Source organism: Oryx dammah, unplaced genomic scaffold (assembly GCF_014754425.2).
Source record: "Oryx dammah isolate SB20612 unplaced genomic scaffold, SCBI_Odam_1.1 HiC_scaffold_12, whole genome shotgun sequence".
In the NCBI taxonomy this organism is placed as follows: domain Eukaryota; kingdom Metazoa; phylum Chordata; class Mammalia; order Artiodactyla; family Bovidae; genus Oryx; species Oryx dammah.
The window spans coordinates 36,517,664-36,539,131 of record NW_024070196.1 but is presented as its reverse complement, the minus strand read 5'-3'; the positions used below and the strand labels follow the sequence as shown (position 1 = coordinate 36,539,131).

Genomic DNA, 21,468 nt, shown 5'->3' with positions numbered 1-21,468 from the left:
TTAATGCTAAAATTAAGTAACAGTATATCTTCTGTTTCTAGGAACTAAATATGGCTTCTAAATTTGAAGAACAATATATACCCTGAAACTTTTTTTTAACCAGAATAGAATATAATATTCTATATTAAGCATTTAATGGCTTTAATAATCCAGACATATAAATAACATTCCATTTATTATGCTTTTATATGCTATCATCCAGTGTTAGTTTTTCTAGCTATATACTAGAAAATTTAGCATTAAAAAACCCCTGGTAATATGACAAGTGCCATACCAGCAACTGGATCCTGATTTGAAACAAAATGTTTATTTTAATTGTTTTATTATCTGTGATTTTTTTTCCAACAGAATGCTTTGTTTTAAATGGAGATCAACTATATATGATAAGAGTTACATCAAATAAGTTGTAAAGATATAACAATCTTGAGACTGATCAGAAGGAAAAATCATCAGACTGAATGAAAATGCGGTTAGTAAAATATTAAGGAAACTGAAAAGTGAAAGTGAACTCGCTCAGTCGTGTCTGACTGTTTGCGACCCCATGGAATGTTAACCCCATGCTCCTCTGGGCATGAAATTTTCCAGGAAAGTACTGGAGTGGGTTGCGATTTCCTTCTACAGGGGATCTTCCCCACCCAGGGATTCAACCCGGGTCTCCCACATTGAGGGCAGATGCTTTACCACCTGAGCCACCAAAGGACTGCAAAAGAAAACAATGAAAGAAATAAGCTGAAACAGATAGAACTATGGATTGAACTTAAATGGTATGTAGAGCTGTTCAAATTTGAATTCAGAGGGATAATCATATTTAATCAATGCAGAAAGACAAAGCATAATTGAAACATCTTATATTCTCTTAGATGGCCTTGTAAAGACAGTTTGAGATTGTTCTCCTGGTCCTCCTTTGTAACTGAAAGCTGAGCAGTTATGCCCAGCTAAACAATTGTATTTACAGGTTTTCCTGGTATAGTTATTGCAATAACGGCACATCAGTGACCTATAAATAGTGTGGGACTTCAGGAACAAGTGCCATTCATCTTTCACCTGCTTTGTACTACTATGAGCCTTCATTATAGCTTGATGGAATATAGATTGGTGACTGGAGGTCCTATAGCCCTCCAGAACCCTGAGATGATCTTGGAGATGAAAGCCATGCTCCTGGAATGCCAATAAAGATAGGAAATTGGGTTCTAGATGCCACATTGTGCAATTATGTCAGCTGTGGACAGTATATTCCATGAAACAGTAAACTTCTGTGCATTCAATCCACTTTTTTTTTTTTTTTTTTTTAGTCATCTACTTGGTGTTGGAGGCAATTACTAGCACAGGTTTAGTTCAGTTCAGTTCAGTTGCTCAGTTGTGTCTGACTCTTTGTGACCCCATAAATCACAGCACGCCAAGCCTCCTCCCTGTCCATCAACAACTCCTGGAGTTTACCTAAACTCATATCCATCAAGTCAGTGATGCCATCCAGCCATCTCATCCTCTGTCGTCCCCTTCTCCTCCTGTCCCCAATCCCTCCCAGCATTAGGGTTTTTTCCAATGAGTCAACTCTTCGCATGAGGTGGCCAAAGTATTGGAGTTTCAGCTTCAGCATCAGTCTTTCCAATGAACATCCAGGACTGATCTCCTTTACAATGGACTGGTTGGATCTCCTTGCAGTCCAAGAAACTCTCAAGAGTCTTCTCCAACACCCCAGTTCAAAAGCATCAATTCTTTGGCACTCAGCTTTCTTCACAGTCCAACTCTCACATCCATACATGACTTCTGGAAAAACAATAGCTTTGACTAGATGGACCTTTGTTGGCAAAGTAATGTCTCTGCTTTTTAATATGCTGTCTAGGTTGGTCATAACTTTCCTTTCAAGGAACAAGCGTCTTTTAATTTCATGTCTGCAATCACCGTCTGCAATGATTTTAGAGACCCCCAAAAATAAAGTCTGCCACTGTTTCCACTGTTTCTCCATCTATTTCCCATGAAGTGATGGGACCAGATGCTATGATCTTAGTTTTCTGAATGTTGAGCTTTAAGCCAACTTTTTCATTCTCCTCTTGCACAGGTTAGAGAGATGTAAAAAACAAAAATCACAGAATAAATGTTGAGAATGAGAAAGTGAAAAGAGTTTACAAAACCCAGGATTTTTCTTCAGATGAACTTTTAGCATTTCAAACATTTCATATCAGTGATTTAAGCCTCAGTGACATTTTTAGAAGAGTAGCATAATGCAGTATTCAAACTAATTTGAGTTTCATGTAAATTGAGTGTCAGACTTAACAAATAATATATGGCATCTAGTTAAAGTTGAATTTCAGATAGATAAAAAATATTTTATATAAACATATCACATGCAACGTTTGGTAGGTACATACGTATGGTAAAAAATGATTTATCATATATCTGAAATTGAAATTAACCAAGAAGTTCTGCATTTTATCTAACAGATCTACCTATAAAGTTGTTGAAAGTCATAGTTATGCTTATTACTTAGGCAATTTTCAAAATAATATTTTCATGGGCCTCTGCTATTCACCATGATCTACAATGCTATATAAAATCAATCTACCAAAAGTGATAAAATAACATTTTTTATTGAGCACTTATGTCATTGAATTTTACAATAATACTTTCTTAGTAGATAAAGATATAGAAGCTTAATCTTCAATCAGTTTGTTGTGGTCACACAGCTAAAAAATAGCAAAACTAGGATTGGAATCTAGGTTGGTATTATATAATTTCATTTCAATGTTAAGTATATGCCAGATTGTAATATATCTTAATGAATGGTGAAAGATACAGATATTAAAAATAAAATGCAGACAGGATATTTAAACCTATATTTTTCCCAGCCAAAATCAAGAAAAAAATTTTTCTTTCCAGAGATGTACTGAAACTTTTCTTGGTAAAGTCAAGACACTCAAAAAATGCTATATTTCATCTCCTGTCTTTTCTTCACTTCTGACCACCAATCTTGTCAGTGAATTGTGTTTTCTATCCACATTCCTCTCAATTCTATCTTTGTCTATATACTCACCTTGCCTTCCTTAATCAAGCCTCCTTAATAAAGTGAAAGTGAAGTCACTCAGTCATGTCTGAATCTTTGCAACCCCATGGACAGTAACCTACCAGGCTCCTCCATCCATGGGATTTTCCAGGCAAGAGTACTGGAGTGGGCTGCCACTTCTCCAGGGGATCTTCCCAACCCAGGGATTGAACCCAGGTCTTCTGCATTGCAGACAGACACTTTACCATCTGAGCCACCAGGGAAGCCTTCCTTAATAAAAGGAAATTGCAAACCAGAAAGCAGCTGGAGAGAAGTAAGTTTACCTTGTCATCCTCATCTTCATCCCCTTATCACCATCAGATCAGAATTAAGACTCATGCTCAGTCACAACAATACAACATTTAAAGCTTGGGTGCCACACTTCATCCAAAACTGGGTGATCAAAATAAGCCAGTTATCTCTTTTGGGATCTTGGGCAGAAAGAGGATTGAGGACATACCAAAAAAGATAGATGAATACATAATAGCTAACTGAATGTAATGGCATATCTTTAGAGGAAGGATTAATACAAGATTGCTAATAGGGAGATACAGCGGCATGATTTTAAAGCTACATGAATAGAAACAAATCTTCCAATTTCAGTGGTTATGACTAGATACAATTTGGTCCTGGCATTTTCTGCAAGTCTCCAACTCTGTTATTATTATATGTATCCTATGTACTGAGCACATGTCAGTGCTCCTTGAAACAAATATTAGGAAGAAGAGAAGAAAAAGGAAGAGTGAGTAGGAGGAAGAAATGAGAGAGAAGAAAAAAAAAGTAGCTAGTTTGATTGAACATTTACAGTATGTCTTACTGAGTGTTATCAGCTGAAAATATCTCACAAAAAACATGAATTCATTCTATTGGTATATTCAATTCACAGAAAAGGAAGCTGGGGCACAAGGAGCTTACATCACTTGCTAGAGGACATGTCACTCCCAAGAGACTTTTGTTAACTGGATTCTAGATAGTCTGAATCCCCAGCCTATGTTGTAAACCTCTGTATCATCTTTCCTCCAGTAATTCAGCAGTCCCTTTCTTAATCATTTGCCTACAAAACAGGCAAAGTGAATGTCTTCAAACATCAACTGATCATCAATCAATTCTGCACCCAATAGCACAATATAACACACCTATTTGTAATTTAAATGAGCCAGAATTATTTGGGATCCATTTTACAAAGGGCAGCAGAACACTACAGAGCTTCTCACTTCCATGCAATAGTTAAGCTCATGATCTAGAGTACATTAGACCATGTAAACATCCCAGGTATACCATTTAAAAGCTCACCAACTTGGGGTGAACAACTCTCTTAGCATAAATCCTCATGTGTGTAAATAGGAACTTATGTCTTGCTTTCATGTAGTTGTTTTTAAGGCTAGTGAGGTAATGAGGTAATGAGATGTAATATAAATATATCATTAAATAAACAAAACTATATCTGCAATTCATGGGAAGGGGATTCAAAGTGTATTCACAGGACTTCTGCATCTGAGAATAGCAGTAAGTGGATATAAAGGTGAAGAGTAAGTATGCTTTAAAAAAGTCTATATTATTTTAATCTTTTGCAATCAGAGGTATTAATATATTGAGTAGGTAAATAAATACTAAATATTATATATATTAAGTAATCAGAAAATAGTACAAATTTTTACTGATTCCCTTTGACTTAAAAAGCACTGATAAATTTAACTTTACACAGTTTAATGGAATTTAGATCCACTTTTGAGAAAACAGACAATACACTAACAGGGTATAAAAACTGACTCATATCTGAATTTTTGAAAGTCTTTGCTTATAAACAAATTAAAATGTATTTTACTATAGTAAGATTATCTTGATCTTTCAACACATCAGAAATCCACATAGAACATTGAAAATACATTCAGGAGATATAATTAGCAATATTTCTTAACATATTAAATGAAAAAATAATTAGACAACATTTGTAGTGGTAAACAATAGAATATATTTTTCTAGTTTTAAGCAGGACAAAGATTTAATAGAGATATTAGGAAGGTCATAGAATAACCAAGATATCAGCATGTCAGCTTAGGGAATGAGAGGGCAGGAAAGATGCACAAACCACGTACTGAAAGTGGCCACCTGGAGACTCCAGTGAAGCTGAATGCTGACCAACTCCTGAGCTTTTGTTACTAACGTCCTTGAAAGTGGGATCCTGCTGCCACAGCGCTCACTAGGAAGGATGGGTGGGGAGGGTAGATTCTGTGAAGCACCTGCATTTGCCTGTTCTTTCCTATAAAAAGAAATCTTGTTCAGCATTCTCTTTATTAGAATCTAATTCACATATCTGCTCCCTCAAGAAGGTAGATTAAGTAAGAATTTTGGTTTCCACTTTGGGGCTGACAAAAATAAAAACATTTCCAAAATATTTAAAGGGGTTCAGTAACCAAAAATCACAGCAGATGTCCACAGTATTAAAAATATGTATATTTATATGATGAAGTCTTTATATTAGTGGATTTTAATTAAGCAGAAATAAAGATAAAGACTATCACAAATGATAGTTTATAACTGTTTAATATCATATTTTGGTTTTATTAGTAAATGCATTTAAATGAATTTTGATAATTTGGCAGATGATGTCATAGCACTCTATGAAAATTCCAGGTATCAGGTAGTTGAATAAATATCCCTTTTTTCAAAGGCATCTTTGGATATTCCTCAGTTCTTTACTTGAAAAGCTTTGTGTACACTATAGATTATGAATGTTTGTTCAACTTAATTAAATATGGATTGATATGAAATTGAAACTTTGTAAATGCTGGAATTTTTATAAGTTCTCAACATTTTTATACTATGTGAAATATGTCCAAAATAATTTAATCTAATAAATACAATTTATTGATGCCAGAATCATCTAATATTTAAATTATTTGAGAGCTCTAACTGGAAGAAACACAGGCTGGAATCAAGATTGCCAGGAGAAATATCAATAACCTCAGATATGCAGATGATACCACCCTTATGATAGAAAGTGAAGAGGAACTAAAAAGCCTCTTGATGAAAGGGAAAGAGGAGAGTGAAAAAGCTGGCTTAAAGCTCAACATTCTGAAAACTAAGAGTATGGCATCTGGTCCCATCACTTCATGGGAAATAGATGGGAAAATAGTGGAAACAGTGTCAGACTTTATTTTGGGGGGCTCCAAAATCACTGCAGATGGTGATTGCAGCCATGAAATTAAAAGACACTTACTCCTTGGAAGAAAAGTTATGACCAACCTAGATAGCATATTCAAAAGTAGAGACATTACTTTGCTAACTAAGGTCCATCTAGTCAAGGCTATGGTTTTTCCAGTGGTCATGTATGGATGTGAGAGTTGGACTGTGAAGAAGGCTGAACACCAAAGAATTGATGCTTTTGAACTGTGGTGTTGGAGAAGACTCTGGAGAGTCCCTTGGACTGCAAGGAGATCCAACCAGTCCATTCTGAAGGAGATCAGCACTGGGTTTTCTTTGGAAGGAATGATGCTAAAGCTGAAACTCCAGTACTTTGGCCACCTCATGAGAAGAGTTGACTCATTGGAAAAGACTGATGCTGGGAGGGGTTGGGGGCAGGAGGAGAAGGGCACAACAGAGGATGAGATGGCTGGATGGCATCAGTGACTCGATGGACGTGAGTCTGAGTGAATTCCAGGAGATGGTGATGGACAGGGAGGCCTGGTGTGCTATGATTCATGGGGTTGCAAAAGTTGGACAGGACTGAGCAACTGAACTGAACTGAACTGAAATCCCATAGTAAATCCCTTTAAGCCTATTAGCTGGCTTCTTAACAGAAACATTGAAGGCCAGAAGGAAGTAGAATGATTTATTCAAAATGCTGAAGTTGCCAAAAACAAACAAAAATATCTAACCAAGAATATTCTATTTAGCAAAGTTAGGTTATGAGGTTCATTTCTGATCTAAAGTTACACACAGACTGAAAGTGAAAGAATAGAAAAAAACATTCTGTGCAAATGAAAACTAACGGAAAACTGGTATAGCTATACTCATATCAAACAAAACAGACTTTAAAACAAAAACTATAAAAGACAAAGAAAGATAATGCATTATGATAAAAGGGTCAAGCTGATAGGAATGACATAAATATATAATCCAACTTGTAAATATACAGTCACTCAACAAATAATCACCCACATATATAAAGCAAATATTAAAAGACCTAAAGGGAGAAATTGACAGCACCAAAATAATAGTAGGGAGCTTTAACACCTCATTAACATCAACAGACAAACTATCCAGACAAATCAATTTTAAAAATTAGACTTAAAAATATACCAGTTGACCATATATATATATATATATATATATATATATATATATATGAAACGATCAATTCAAAATCAGCAGAATACATATTTTTAAGTGCACATGGAATTTCCTCTAGGTTAGATCACATATTATGCCAGAAAAAAAGGCCTCAATAAATTGAAATAGATTAAAATCATACTGAGCATTTTTTTTCTGACCACAATACTATAAAACTAGAAATCAATTACAAGAAGAAAGCTAAAAAAGTTAGCAATATAACATTAAACAACATAATACTGAGAGAAATCAAAGAGAAATCAAGAATTCTCAGAGACAAATTAAAATAGAAAAACAGTGCTCCAAAATTTATGAAATGTAGGAAAATCAGTTCTAAGAGAGGAATTCATATAGGCCTACCTCAAGAAATAAGAACAATTAGAAATCAACAATCCATTCTTAAAAGTAAAGGAGTTGAGAAAAACATGAAAAACAAATCCAAACTTATTAGAAGGAAAGAAATAATAAATACCAGAGCAGAAATAAATAACATAGACACTACAAATAAAACAATAGAAATTAAACTAAAGAGTATTTTTTTGTGTGTGTGGTGGGGGAGGATAAAATCCTCATTTTCACCTAAGGGAAAAAAAAAAGAAGAGAAAAGCATCTCAAATAAATAAAATAAGAAATAGAAAAAAAAATCACAATTCATATAGAAACACAAAAGACCCTGAATAGCCAAAATAGTCTTGAGAAAGAATAATGGAGCTGGAGGAATCAACTTTCAACTTTCCTTACTCCAGATTATATTACAAAGCTACAGTCATCAAGACTGGCACAAAAACAGAAATATTGACTAATGGAACAAGACAGAAAGCTCAGAAACAAACCCATGTACCTGTTGGTACCTTAATTTTGACAAAAGAGGCAAGGATATACAATGGGGCAAAGACAACCTCTTCAGTAAGTGGTGCTGGGAAAACTGGACAGCTACATATAAAAGGATGAAATTAGAACACTTCTAACACCATACATAAGGGTACTCTCACAATGGATTTAAAGACCTAAATGTAAGATCAGAAACTGTAAAATTCTTAGAGGAAAATTTAGGGAGAAAACTTGATGACATGATCAAAGCAAGATCCTCCATCGCCCACCTTAGAGTAATGGAAATAAAAACAAAAGTAAACAAGTAGGATCTGCTTAAACTTAAAAACTTCTACACAGCAAAGGAAACTATAAGCAAGGTGAAAAGACAACCCTCAGAATGTGAGAAAATCATAGGAAATGAAACAGTTGACAAAGGATTAATTTCCAAGATATACAGTTTAAACAATTCAATACCAGGAGAAAAAAAAAACTAATCAAAAAGTGGGAAAAAGACATAAACAGAGATTTCTCCAAAGAAGACATACAGATGACTAACAAACACATGAAAAGATGCTCAATATCATTCATTATTAGAGAAATGCAAATCAAAACTGCAATGAGGCATCACCTCACACTGGTGGGAATGGCCATCATCAAAACATTTGCAAACAATAAATGCAGGAGAGGGTGTGGAGAAAAGGAAACCCGCTTGCACTGTTTGTAGTAATGAGAATTGATACAGTCACTATAGAAGATGGAATGAAGTTACCTTAAAAAACTAGGAGTAAAACCACCATATTAACCAGCAATCCTATTCCTAGGCATATAACCCTGAGGAAGCCGAAACTGAAAAAGACACTTGTACCCCAATATTAATTGCAGCACTATTTATGATAGTTAAAATATGTAAGCAACCTAAATGTCCATTAACAGATGGATGGATAAATAAGTAGTGGTACATATATACAATGGAATATTACTCAGCCATGAAAAAGGAACACACTTGAATCAGTTCTAATGAGGTGGAAGGACATAGAGCCTATTATACAGAGTGAAGTAAGTCAGAAAGAGAAAGATAAATACTGTGCACTAATGCATATATACAGAATCTAGAAAGATGGTACCAAAGAATTTATTTGCAGGGCAGCAATGGAAAGCAAACATAGAGAACAGACTTACAGACATGGGGAGAGCAGAGGAGAGGGTGAGATGTATGGAGTAACATGGAAACTTACATTCATTTCAGTTCAGTTATTCAGTCATGTCTCATTCTTGGAGATCCAATGGACTGCTGCACCACAGGCTTCCCTGTACATCGTCAACTCCTGGAGCTTGCTCAAACTCATGTCCATTGAGTCAGTGATGCCATCCAACCATCTCATTCTCTGCTGCTCCCTTTTCCTTCTACCTTCAATCTTTCCCAGCATCAGGGTATTTTCCAATGAGTCAGTTTTTCACATCAGGTGGCCAAAGTATTGGAGTTTCAGCTTCAGCATCAGTCCTTCCAGTGAGTATTCAGGACTGATTTCCTTTAGAATTGACTGGTTTGATCTTGTAGTCCAAGGAACTCTCAAATCTTCCCCAACATCACAGTTCAAAAGCATCAATTATTCAACGCTCATTGTTCTTTATAGTCCAACTTTCACATCCATACATGACTACTGGAAAAAACATAGCTTAACTAGATGGACCTTTGTTGGCAAAGTTATGTCTCTGCTATTCAATATGTTGTCTATGTTGTTCACAGCTTTTCTTCCAAGGAGAAAGCATCTTTTAATTTCATGGCTGCAATCACCATCTGCAGTGATTTTGAAGCCCAAGAAAATAAAGTCTGTCACTGTTTCCACTGTTTCCCCATCTATTTGCCATGAAGTGATGGGACTGGATGCCAAGAAATTAGTTTTTTGAATGTTGAGTTTTAAGCCAGCTTTTTCACTCTCCTCTTTCACTTTCATCAAGAGTCTTTAAGTTCCTCTTAACTTTCTACCATAAGGGTGGTATCTTCTGGAAATCTGAGGTTATTGATATTTCTCCTGGCAATCTTGATTCCAGCTTGTGCTTCATCCAGCTTGGCATTTCACGTGATGTACTCTGTATAAAAGTTAAATAAGCAGGGTGAGAGTATACAGCCTTGACATATTCCTTTCCAAATTTGGAACCAGTCTGTTGTTGCATGTCTGTTACTAACTGTTGTTTCTCAACCTGCATATAGATTTCTCAGGAGGCAGTTAAGGTAGCCTGGTATTCACATCTCTCAAAGAATTTTCCACAGTTTGCTGTAATCCACACAGTCAAAGGCTTTGGCATAATGAAGAAAGCAGAAGTGGAATTCTCTTGCTTTTTCTATGATTCAATGGATGTTGGGAATTTGATATCTGGTTCCTCTGCCTTTTCTAAATCCAACCTGAACATCTGGAAGTTCACAATTCACATGCTGTTGAAGCCTGGCTTGCAGAATTGTGAGCATTACTTTGCTAGTGTGAGATGAGTACACTTTTGCAGTAGTTTGAACATTTTTTGGCATTGCCCTCCTTTGGGATTGTAATGAAACCTGACCTTTTCCAGTCCTGTGGCCACTGCTGAGTTTTCCAAACTTGCTGGCATATTGAGTGCAGCACTTTCACAACATCATCTTTCAGGATTTGAAATAGCTCAGCTGGAATTCTGTCACCTCCTCTAGCTCTGTTTGTAGTGAGCTTCATATGGCCCACTTGACTTCACTTTCCAGGATGTCTGGCTCTAGGTGAATGATCACACCATTGTGGTTATCTGGGTCATTAAGATCTTTTTTTATAGTTCTTCTGTTTATTCTTGCCACTCTGTTAGGTCCATACCATTTCTGCCCTTTACTGTGCCCATCTTTGCATGAAATGTTTCCTCGGTATCACTAATTTTCTTGAAGCGATCTCTAGTCTTTCCCATTCTGTTGTTTTCCTCTATTTCTTTGCATTGATTGCTGAGGAATGCTTTCTTATCTCTCTCATGCTCTTCTTTAGAACTCTGCATTCAAATGGCTATATCTTTCCTTTTCTCTTTTGCCTTTCACTTCTCTTCTTTCCTAAGCTATTTGTAAGGCCTCCTCAGACAACTGTTTTGCCTCCTGGGGATGGTCTTGATCACTGTGTCCTATACAATGTTAGGAACCTCCATCCATAGTTCTTCAGGCACTGTATCAGTTCTAATCCCTTGAATCTATTTGTCACTTCCACTGTATAATCATAAGCTTTTTGGTCTAGGTCATACCTGAATTACCATATGTAAAATAGATTGCCTACTGGAATTTGCTATATGTTGCAGGAAACTCAAACAGTGGCTCTGTATCAATCTAGCATGGTGGGATGGAGAGTGAGACAGGAGGGAGGTTCAAGAGGGAGGAGATATATGTATACCTATGACTGATTTATGTTGAGGTGATAGAAAACAACAAAATTACGTAAAACAATTATCCTTCAATTAAAAAATAAATAAAATTTAAAAATGAAAAGAGAGATTGTTACAACTGATACCAGAGAAATGCATACGATCATAAAATACTACTATATATAATTATACACTAACAAATTGACAAACTAAAAGAAATGGATAAATTCTTTGAAAAAATAGGACAAATTATTATAAAATTTATTTGGAATCATGAAGACCTTGAATAGTGTAATCATTCTTAAGATAGCAAAACAAAGCTGGAGGCATCATGCTTCCTGATTACAAACAATACTGCTACTACTGCTAAGTCATTTCAGTCGTGTCCGACTCTGTGCGACCCCATAGACAGCAGCCCACCAGGCTCCCCCGTCCCTGGGATTCTCCAAGCAAGAACACTGGAGTGGGCTGCCATTTCCTTCTCCAATGTATGAAAGTGAAAAGTGAAAGTGAAGTCGCTCAGTCATGTCCAACTCTTGGCGACCCCATGGACTGCAGCCGACCAGGCTCCTCCGTCCATGGGATTTTCCAGGCAAAAGTACTGGAGTGGGGTGACATTGCCTTCTCCAACAAACAATACTACAACCTATAGTAATAAAAATAATCTTCCATGGAAACAGATAGATGTATCAGTGGAAAAGAATAAAGGGCCCAGAAATAAACTCACAGATAATAACATTAATAATAAAGAAACCAAGAAAATGCAATGGGGAAGAATAGTCCCTTAAATAAATTGTGTTGGGAAGATTAGACAGCCATATGCAAAAGACTGTAATTGGACCACTATCTTACACCCTACATAAAAATAAATACAAAATGGATTAAAGACTTGTATGTGATACCTGAAGCCATAAAATCTTCTAGAAGGAAACATAGGTGCTAAGCTCCAAGAGTTTGAGCAAACTGTTGGAGATAGTGAATGAAAGGTAAGCCTGGCATGCTGCAGTCCATGGGGTCACAGACACAACTGAGTGACTGACTAACAACAGCAAAGTTCCTTGATATCACACTTCTTGTGGACTTTTGGGCTCTTAGCCAAAAAACAACAGCAACCAAAGCAAAAACAAGCAAGTAGAGTGCATTAAATAAAATGCTTCTGGACAGCAAAGGATACCATCTGCAAAACAACAACAACAACAACAACAACAACAACCTACTGAATGGGAGAAAATATTTGCAAACCACATGCTTGGTAAAGGAGTTAATATCCAAAACATATCAATACCTTAAATACCTCAATAGCAAAGCAGCCAACAATCCAATCAAAAACATAGGTAAAGAATCCAAATAGATATTTTTCCTAAGAAGAAATTACAATTGACAACAGCCACATAAACAGATGTTCAACATCACTATCAGAGAAATGCAAATCAAAACCACAGTAAGATATCACCTCACACCTGTTAGAATGACAGTTACCAAAACTACATGAAATAATAAGTGCTAAAGAGGTTGTGGGAAAAAGGAAAACCTTGTACACTCTTAGTAGAAATGTCAATTGGTGCAGCCACTATGGAAAACAGTATGGAGATTACTCATAAAAATAAAACTACCATATAATCCAGGTATTCCACTTCTGTGTACTTAACCTAAGAAAATGAACACACTAATTCAAAAAGATATATGTGTTTCTATGTTTAATACAGCATTATTTACAAACATTAAGATATAGAAGCAAATTACTGCCTATCCATGGATGAATGGATAATGATGTGATGCATATATATTTGTGTGTGTGTGTGCTCAGTTGCTCAGGTATGTTCAATTATTTGTGACTCGATGGACTGTAGCTCTACAGGCTCCTCTCTCCATGGGGTCTTTTAGGCAAGAATACTCCGTTTCCTCCACTAGGCAATCTTCCTGACCCAGGGATTGAATGCATATCTCCTGTGTCTCCTGCATTGCAGGCAGATTCTTTACCTGCTGAGTGCTTCCCTCCAATGGCTCAGCAGTTTAAAAATCCACCTGAGAAGCGGGGGACATGAGTTCAATCCCTGAGTCAGTATGATCCACTGGAGGAGGGTATGGCAACTGACTCCAATATTCTTGCCAGACAATCCCATGGTCAGAGGAGCCTGGTGGGCTGCGGTCCATGGGGTCACAAACAGTTGGATGCAACTGAGGAGAGCTCTCTTTCTCTCTATCTCCCTCTCATACACACATACATATATATGTACACACACACACAAATATACACACAGCGAATACCACTCAGCCAAATAAAAAGAAGGAAATGTCATTTTCTATAGCAGCCCAAAGGGTGTTATGCTAAATGAAATAAATCAGACAATTTCACTTATATATGGAGTATGAAAAACAAAGCAAACATACAACACAGAACTTGTATATACAGAAGAGATGGGCAGTTATCAGATTGGAAAGTGTAAAAGAGTTGGGGAAATGAGTGAAGGGGGTCAATTGCATGATGATGGATGGTAACTAGACTTATTATGGTAATTGCTTTGTAATGTGTACAAAATTGATTGCTTTATGGCTTACCTCTGAAACAAGTAAAATATTATATACCATTTTACCTCAGTTTAAAAAAAGCAAACACAATAATCCATAACACAAACCTGAGATGATTTTGTTTAAGGCCATGCCTCTTAAACAATTTTGAATGATCCTGAGATTATGGCACAAAGTGTCTTAGCATCTTGGCAAATTAAACATTATTTTCCATATAACCTGAGGAAATTTCCCAGATATAAGCAAAGTTAGAAAAATTTTATCAAAATAAAAAATTATAAATTTGGAGGCATTTCTCTTTTGAAACATTCAAAGACATTAAACAAGAATATTAGTAAAATGTAACAAATATGAGTGAATATCTCGCACCTGTGATTTAGGGATTCTTTAGAAAGTAGCAAAGAATAAGTGCATAGGTGATGCCTCTCTTAAGCAAGAGTAAAAAAGATAACTAAAATTTGTACACAAATACATCACTAAGGAGAAGAATTGGCTCAACTCTTTTCTGTGGACATCCCATAGCATACAATTTTCACTCCTTTCCATCATCTAAGATCTTCATGCTCATTTTCAATAGATAACATGGAAAGAAGAAATTAATTTCCTGCAGTTGTTCAGGTTCTGTCTCATGACTGGGGCTGTCCCCTATTGAATTTAGATTCTGAATCTCTAGGTATAAACAGTGATGAAATATATTCCTTCATTCCAGGAAATAAACCATTTATTTATTTTATTAATATGTGTTGTTCTAACACATTATGAAGTATTTGAAGCTAAAACTGCCTTTACCCACTTTAACACTTCGTAAGCTAGAGGCTGTTGCAACTCTAATAGCTAGTATATAAAGATAGAAAAGTGAAAGTGAAGTCATTCAACCATGTTCCACTCTTTGCGACCCCATGGACTGTAGCTCGCCAGGCTCCTCCATCCATGGGATTTTCCAGGCAAGAGTACTGGAGTGGGTTGCCATTTAATTAGTTGTTGGTAATTACAGAAATTCTTAGAACCAGAACTTTATGATTTAAGTTGAGGCAATTTCACCAACACAGTGGTATATAACGTGCTTACCATGCTTAAACAAGTGATTTGGATAATTTTAAATATTCAATAAATGCCTTCCAGATAGTAGAATGGATATGAGAGTGTAATAATTCTCTTGAATTGTAATATCTGATTTCATTAAGCTCCTCAGACTTCACAAGGTCTAGACTATATCACATGAGGTACACAAATTATACACAACCTCTGTTGATGTACTCACATTGATGTCTTCCAAATCTAAGTTGTTGAGAATAATATTGTTCCTCTTCCAAATGATGGGGGGTCTCAGTGCTCCCTGAATGGCACAACTCAGAACCGTACTCTGCCCCACCGTTGCCGCTGTGATGCTTAGTTTCTGATCTTCAGGCAGACTCAACTGGATAACCTCTGAAAAGATAAAGTGTCAGGAATGTTGAGGTGCATGTAGTTTTGTAAAGTTAATTAGTACAAAGTTTCTGAATACAACTAATTAAAGCTTTTAAATTGTATAAAATGGAGAAAAGCTTGTGATGAAATGAGAAAAACAGTACATTGTTTGCAATAAAAGGTCAGAATGACATTTCAGTTTCATTGATTGACAGGCATCCTCATAAGGCACAGAACTATTAAACATGAAATGAATATCAGGAGTAGAGTTATAATAAGCCTGGCAGATTGCACCCAGAAGAGAGATAAATTATTTAACTGCCAAATCGACATGTAGTGTGTCACCGGCATTGAAATAAAAATGATGTTGTTTATTCACTGATAGATTTATATTGTGGGTGAGGTGAGATCATTGCTGGCTGGCTTCACAGGACACTAGCATAGCTGAATGGTTAAAATGCATCATTATGCCGGGAAACATAAATCGACTCTAAAGGAGTAAGATTTATTTGGGAAGTTGAAGGAGGAAAAACTGAAGTTCACCAACTAAACAACAATTTCCTAAAATTCTGTCAGCTGCCTCTATCACACAGTGTGAGTACAGTAAAGCCATTTCCTTATTAATAAAATTTACATATATTTAAATAACCATTAACATATTTCTAATTATACTGCTATAGCAGGAAATAGAATTTGAATCTGGATCTGCTTTCCTGTCCTGATTCCAGAAAATCCTTACCAATGTTGGGAATAAACTGTGTCATTCAGGAGAAATGCCTGGGATAATCCCCTGTCTTCATCCATATGACAATTGCCCTTTAGTTTTCAAATGACGTTCACCGGCTCACTATCGTTTCTATGCTATGATGGAGTTGTGCATTTTGATTTTGCTCAGTCTCTTTCAGGAAAGAAAGAGCAAAATCACTATTCTCACTGAAATTTCTGTGGAAGTGGAGAGACTATAATTGTCTTTTTTTCCTTTGTTGCTGTTGATGGTATTTTTTTTATGATGGGGGAATTGACTGTCAAAAGTGGTGGCTTTTAATTTGCAATCAATATTATCAGGTACAATTAGTGCTGTCTGCTCCCTTCCTTTTCACCACTTGAACTTTTTTTCTCTCTCTGAATCCTGTCTACCTCTTAAGGAGGAAGGTAAATGCTAATCAAATGACTTTTATTGAAAGAGCCTGCCTGCCAATACAGGAGACACAAGAGATGTGGGTTTTATCTCTGGGTCAGGAAGATTCCCTGGAGGAGGAAATGGCAACCCATTCCAGTACTCTTGCCTGGAGAATCCCATGGACAGAGAAGCCTTGAGGGCTACAGTCCATAGGGTCACAAAGAGTCAGACAGGACAGAAGCGACTTAGCACACAGAGCTCATTCAACAAACAGTTCTTTGAATTTTGGGGACTATTAAAAATTGTAACATCAAAAATAGCACACATCTTTGTCTCAGAAGGTCAGTATTTAATATATTGTCCCCTACATGCACTTGTTAAGTACTGTTATATAAAATCTTGTCTTTAAACCTAAAAGTCATAGTTATTCAAGCCCTCATTATTTTGTGTTGTCAAAGAATGGGATAGGCAATCTTTTGAAATTGAAAAACCCTATCAGAACAGACTCAGTCAAATTTATTCTTTTGTTCCTTATATCACTGAATGAAATGAAAGCAATGAGGAACAAGTGTCTTGGCCAGTCATTTGTATTGACAATTTAATGTTCCTTAATGATGTTTATCCATATTCACATTTTATTTCAATGTTCACTGAGTAATAAGACCATAGGGAATATGTTCAATTATCTTTTCTCTAATATTCACTCTGTTGTACTTCTCTATAGATATATAATTATATAAAATCTTTAAAAGAAAATATATTTAACTAATTAGACACATGACATTTTTGATATTTGCAGATAGGGTATCTTTATGTCTTTTTATTTATATTACAAACTTAAAAGTAAAAGTAATAACATAATGTAGGGTACCACATAAGAATTATTAATAATTTTCATTAGCATTCCTGAATTTCAGTTTCTGGTTCCCCATAAAATCTTGTACAAGATAATGAGACATTTGATTCTGAAAACAGCATGTTAACATTGGCTATTCTGACATTTAATAATAGAGTTGGTACTGAATCACCTTGAAATACCTTCACTAAACTTTTGCATCTGGTATTAGGTCTTAGGCCATTCAAATAGTTGTGCTTTTGGTGGTTATATATTACAATGCAAATTAGATAACATGAATATTTTAAAATAAATGCCGAGATTTGGCATAACATTATGTAGGACATCCTTTTAAAATGTAATTTTTTGAGAGCTTGCCTAATTAGAATTAAGAATTACTATTCACCCAGGGAATATTAACATGCACAGCAAAAACTTTTATGTTAATTTGGAGATTATGGTTTTAAATGATTTTTTAAATTATCTCAGTAATATGTGCTATTAATTAATATGTATTTTTAAAAATCTTTAGACCTTTTCCCTCCAGGTTTCATGCTACACATTTCACCTTTTCCTTAATAATTATATAGAGCTACATGCACAAATATAATTATATTTACAAGTTATTCTTCAAAATCAAGTGATGCTTTCCTTAAGAAAATTTAGCTGCAAGATTTATTTTATTTGCAAAATTGACATGCTCATCATTAATCATCTTTCTCTTAGTTATTACCAGACTAAGATTTAGTCTCAAAAAATCACAAATGTTAAATATTGTTATTCTTGTATTCTAAGGTCTTTCAACATGCTTTTATGGTAAGTAAAATGTTTATAAAATATGTCACATTTATATATTTCATAGAGGAATGATGCTGATACCTAGAAATACATTCACAAAAATAGTTATGAAACTAATTATGTGAGTCAGTTTAAAGAGGTGAGATTGATTGTATCTGAGTGTTTGTGTGTATGTTAGTGATCATAGTTGTTAGTCTAGAAATAAGATTTTCAAAGAAAAAATGTTAAAAATTTAATTCTATATCAGTTACAATTAATATACAACTTTGTAGATATACATCAATGGTAACAATTTTTTTTTGCATTCTGTCCACAAATATCTTATGCTAGTTATGTACAGGCAAACAACTGTTATGTGCAGTGCAGCATCTTTCATGTTAGTACTCTTATCTCTTTAGCTCCAGTGATAATGCACATTTGAAGGTCTTGTTTAAAATCATGCATCACATGACAACAAGTCATGTAATGTCCTGACCAAAGGTAAAAGCACATAGGTTAGATATGTCAGATAGTACTGGGCTTTTTGAAACATGTCAATACTTTTTTTTTTTTTTTTAACCTATAAGCTTGGCCTCTTATTGGAAGCTGTCTCAAGAATTCAAAGAAGAAACCAGAGTCTAGTTGTGATGTTTCCTTTGATCTTGTATTATGAAGACTATTGCTGCCATTTCCAGATCAGCTTCTTTTGTTTTCTTACTTGGAAAGGCTGAGAGGCAATAAAATAGTTTTTCTATGGATCTCTTTTTATACTTTCACAATTTGACTTAGAGGAGTATAAAGTGTTTGTTTTCAAAAGCATGAAAAATTGAATTCTCCTCTAGCAGAACCTGAAGTTGGGCAGACAAGAGTAGTTGAATACAACTTTAACCACTTTATTCCAATAGCAACTAGTTGATAGGAATAGCAATAAGAACTATGATAAAAATATTATGTAAATTTCAAATAGAACAGAAAGGAAGAAAATATTTTGACTATTTGTGAAATACCAGTTTATAAAAGAAGATCATTTTAGTAACTGAAAATCAATTCTGTATATCATAATTTGTCATAAACAGAATTCTGTTCTTAACACCTACATCTTTTCAAGTTCCTAAGTATATACTTATGTTGAATATCTTATTTGATTGAAATATTAGTCTCATAATTTGTTGAGCTGATCATGCTTATAATTTCTACTGTAGGAATGATACCTAGAAGATATTTTATCAGTGATATTTTCAAATAACATGTATTTTCCCTTCTCTATTCCACTAACAGAAATTATTAATTAATTAAAAGCAGATAATAATGTAAAAAAATCACAATAAAAGACGTTTAGGAAGTATAGAAGGAATGAATTAATTATTTTCATAGTAAGAAAACCATAGTCAATGACAAGCTCTTTTAACTGGGAAATTATTGTGGCATTGTCTATTAAGAAATAAGTGATTTCCAAATAAATGTTAAGTCTAATCTAAGTTAGACATGCCAATATATACATTAACTTATTATGAAAAAATGTTGAGTTTTTAGGCTAATTGATTATCTATAAACTATTATATACTTATATCACAATGTGTATTATAAAAACAAAACAAAATGAATTTAAGATAAGAATCAGAAACTTCTTCAATAGCAATGTATTAGACAATTTGGACAAACTCTTCCACTAAAGAAATGAAACAGCAACAAACAAATAACCCTGAATTAAACACACATAATATATTTTAAAGAATATATGAAAGAGATAATTTTTTTTCTCATTCTTAACTAGGAAAGAAATAAGACATTGAGAAATTTTCCAGCCTATGTCCTGAATGGTGTCACAGTGCTTTGGGAATTTTTCCACCGTAAGAAGATGACAGAGCAGCTTAAATGCCCTATGTGGTTTCTCATAGCTAGAGGCATGGAATAGATGGGATAGGTACCATCTCCCTCTGTGACAGGAGTTTAAAGTGTCTCACTCTACTAGTGAACATGTGAATTGCAGGCTACTTTTGTCTAGGTGTTTCATAAAACAGTCTTCCTCTCCATATTAAGATAACATCATTCTAGTTTATCTAACTATTGTTATAAAATTTTTAAATAAAATATCCAGTAAACAATGAAGGATCATATAGCACACACACAAAAAGACTATAGCATTATGAGAATAATTATGAAAATGAACAACAAGATCAAACCAGTCAATCCTAAAGGAAATCAATCCTAAATATTCATTGGAAGGACTGATGCTGAAGCTGAAACTCCAGTACTTTGGCCACCTGAAGTGAAGATCTGACTCATTGGAAAAGACCCTGATGTTGGGAAAGATTGAGGGAAAGAGGAGAAAGGGATGACAGAGGATGAAGTGGTAAGATGGCATCACTGGCTCAATGGACATGAGTCAGAGCAACTCTGGGAGATAGTGAAGAACAGGGAAGCCTGGCATGCTACAGTTAGTGGGGTCACAAAAAGTCAGACATGACTTAGTTACTGAACAAGTTTTGAGAATAAGGATAAATAAAATAACAACAGTAACAAACACATCAAGTTTGTAAAATTTAGGTTTATGAAAGCAAAATCAGCTTAGAAATTCTAAAAAATAAATATATAATCTACAAGTATTATAAGTTGATTAAAGAACCAAATATAAATTATATAAGTAGAAAATATTGCCCTGGTCACAAAAGAATTGAATTCCAGAGAACTGAATTCATTTTTTTCTGAGAGACTTTTGTAAAGACCAGAATAAATGGAAATCTAAAGGTTCAAAGTCTTGTGATTATGGTGGATGAATCAGAACTTCCAGGGAAGCTGTAACAGTTCTTGCCTGGTCAACAAAGAAATATGTGATCTTGCATTATCCTGATGGAAGATTATGTTTTCTGTTGACTGTATTTTTCATCAAATGCTGCTTTTAGTTGGTCTAACTGAGAAAAGTACTTGTTGTAACGAATCACTTGGTTTTTCAGAAGGAGATTATAATAGAGGACTCTGTTTCAATCCCACCATATACACAGCGTCGGTTTATTTGAGTGAAGCTGGCCTTTGGTGTGGTTGTTGGTGGTTCATTTTGCTTGCCCCATGATCACTTCCATTCCGCATTCTGGTACACATTATATTCAGTTTTCATCACCCATTGCAATTTGTTTAAAATACAGGATGTTTTTTTATTACATTTAAGCAGAGAATCACCTGTAGAAATATGGTCAAGAAGGCTGTTTTGCTTAACATATGTGGAACCTAAACATCAAAATGATAAACATAACCAAG

General features: G+C 35.0%; 1 protein-coding gene across 2 annotated transcripts in view; it reads right to left on the bottom strand.

Moving 5' to 3' along the window:
* Positions 1–21,468, bottom strand: part of FSTL5 (follistatin like 5) — a 902,259-nt gene that overhangs the window by 280,333 nt on the left and 600,458 nt on the right. For both annotated transcript variants that reach the window (XM_040250565.1, XM_040250564.1), the window contains exon 7: positions 15,336–15,502. In XM_040250565.1, the coding sequence (XP_040106499.1) occupies positions 15,336–15,502 (167 nt within the window). The remainder of the gene's footprint in view (positions 1–15,335; positions 15,503–21,468) is intronic.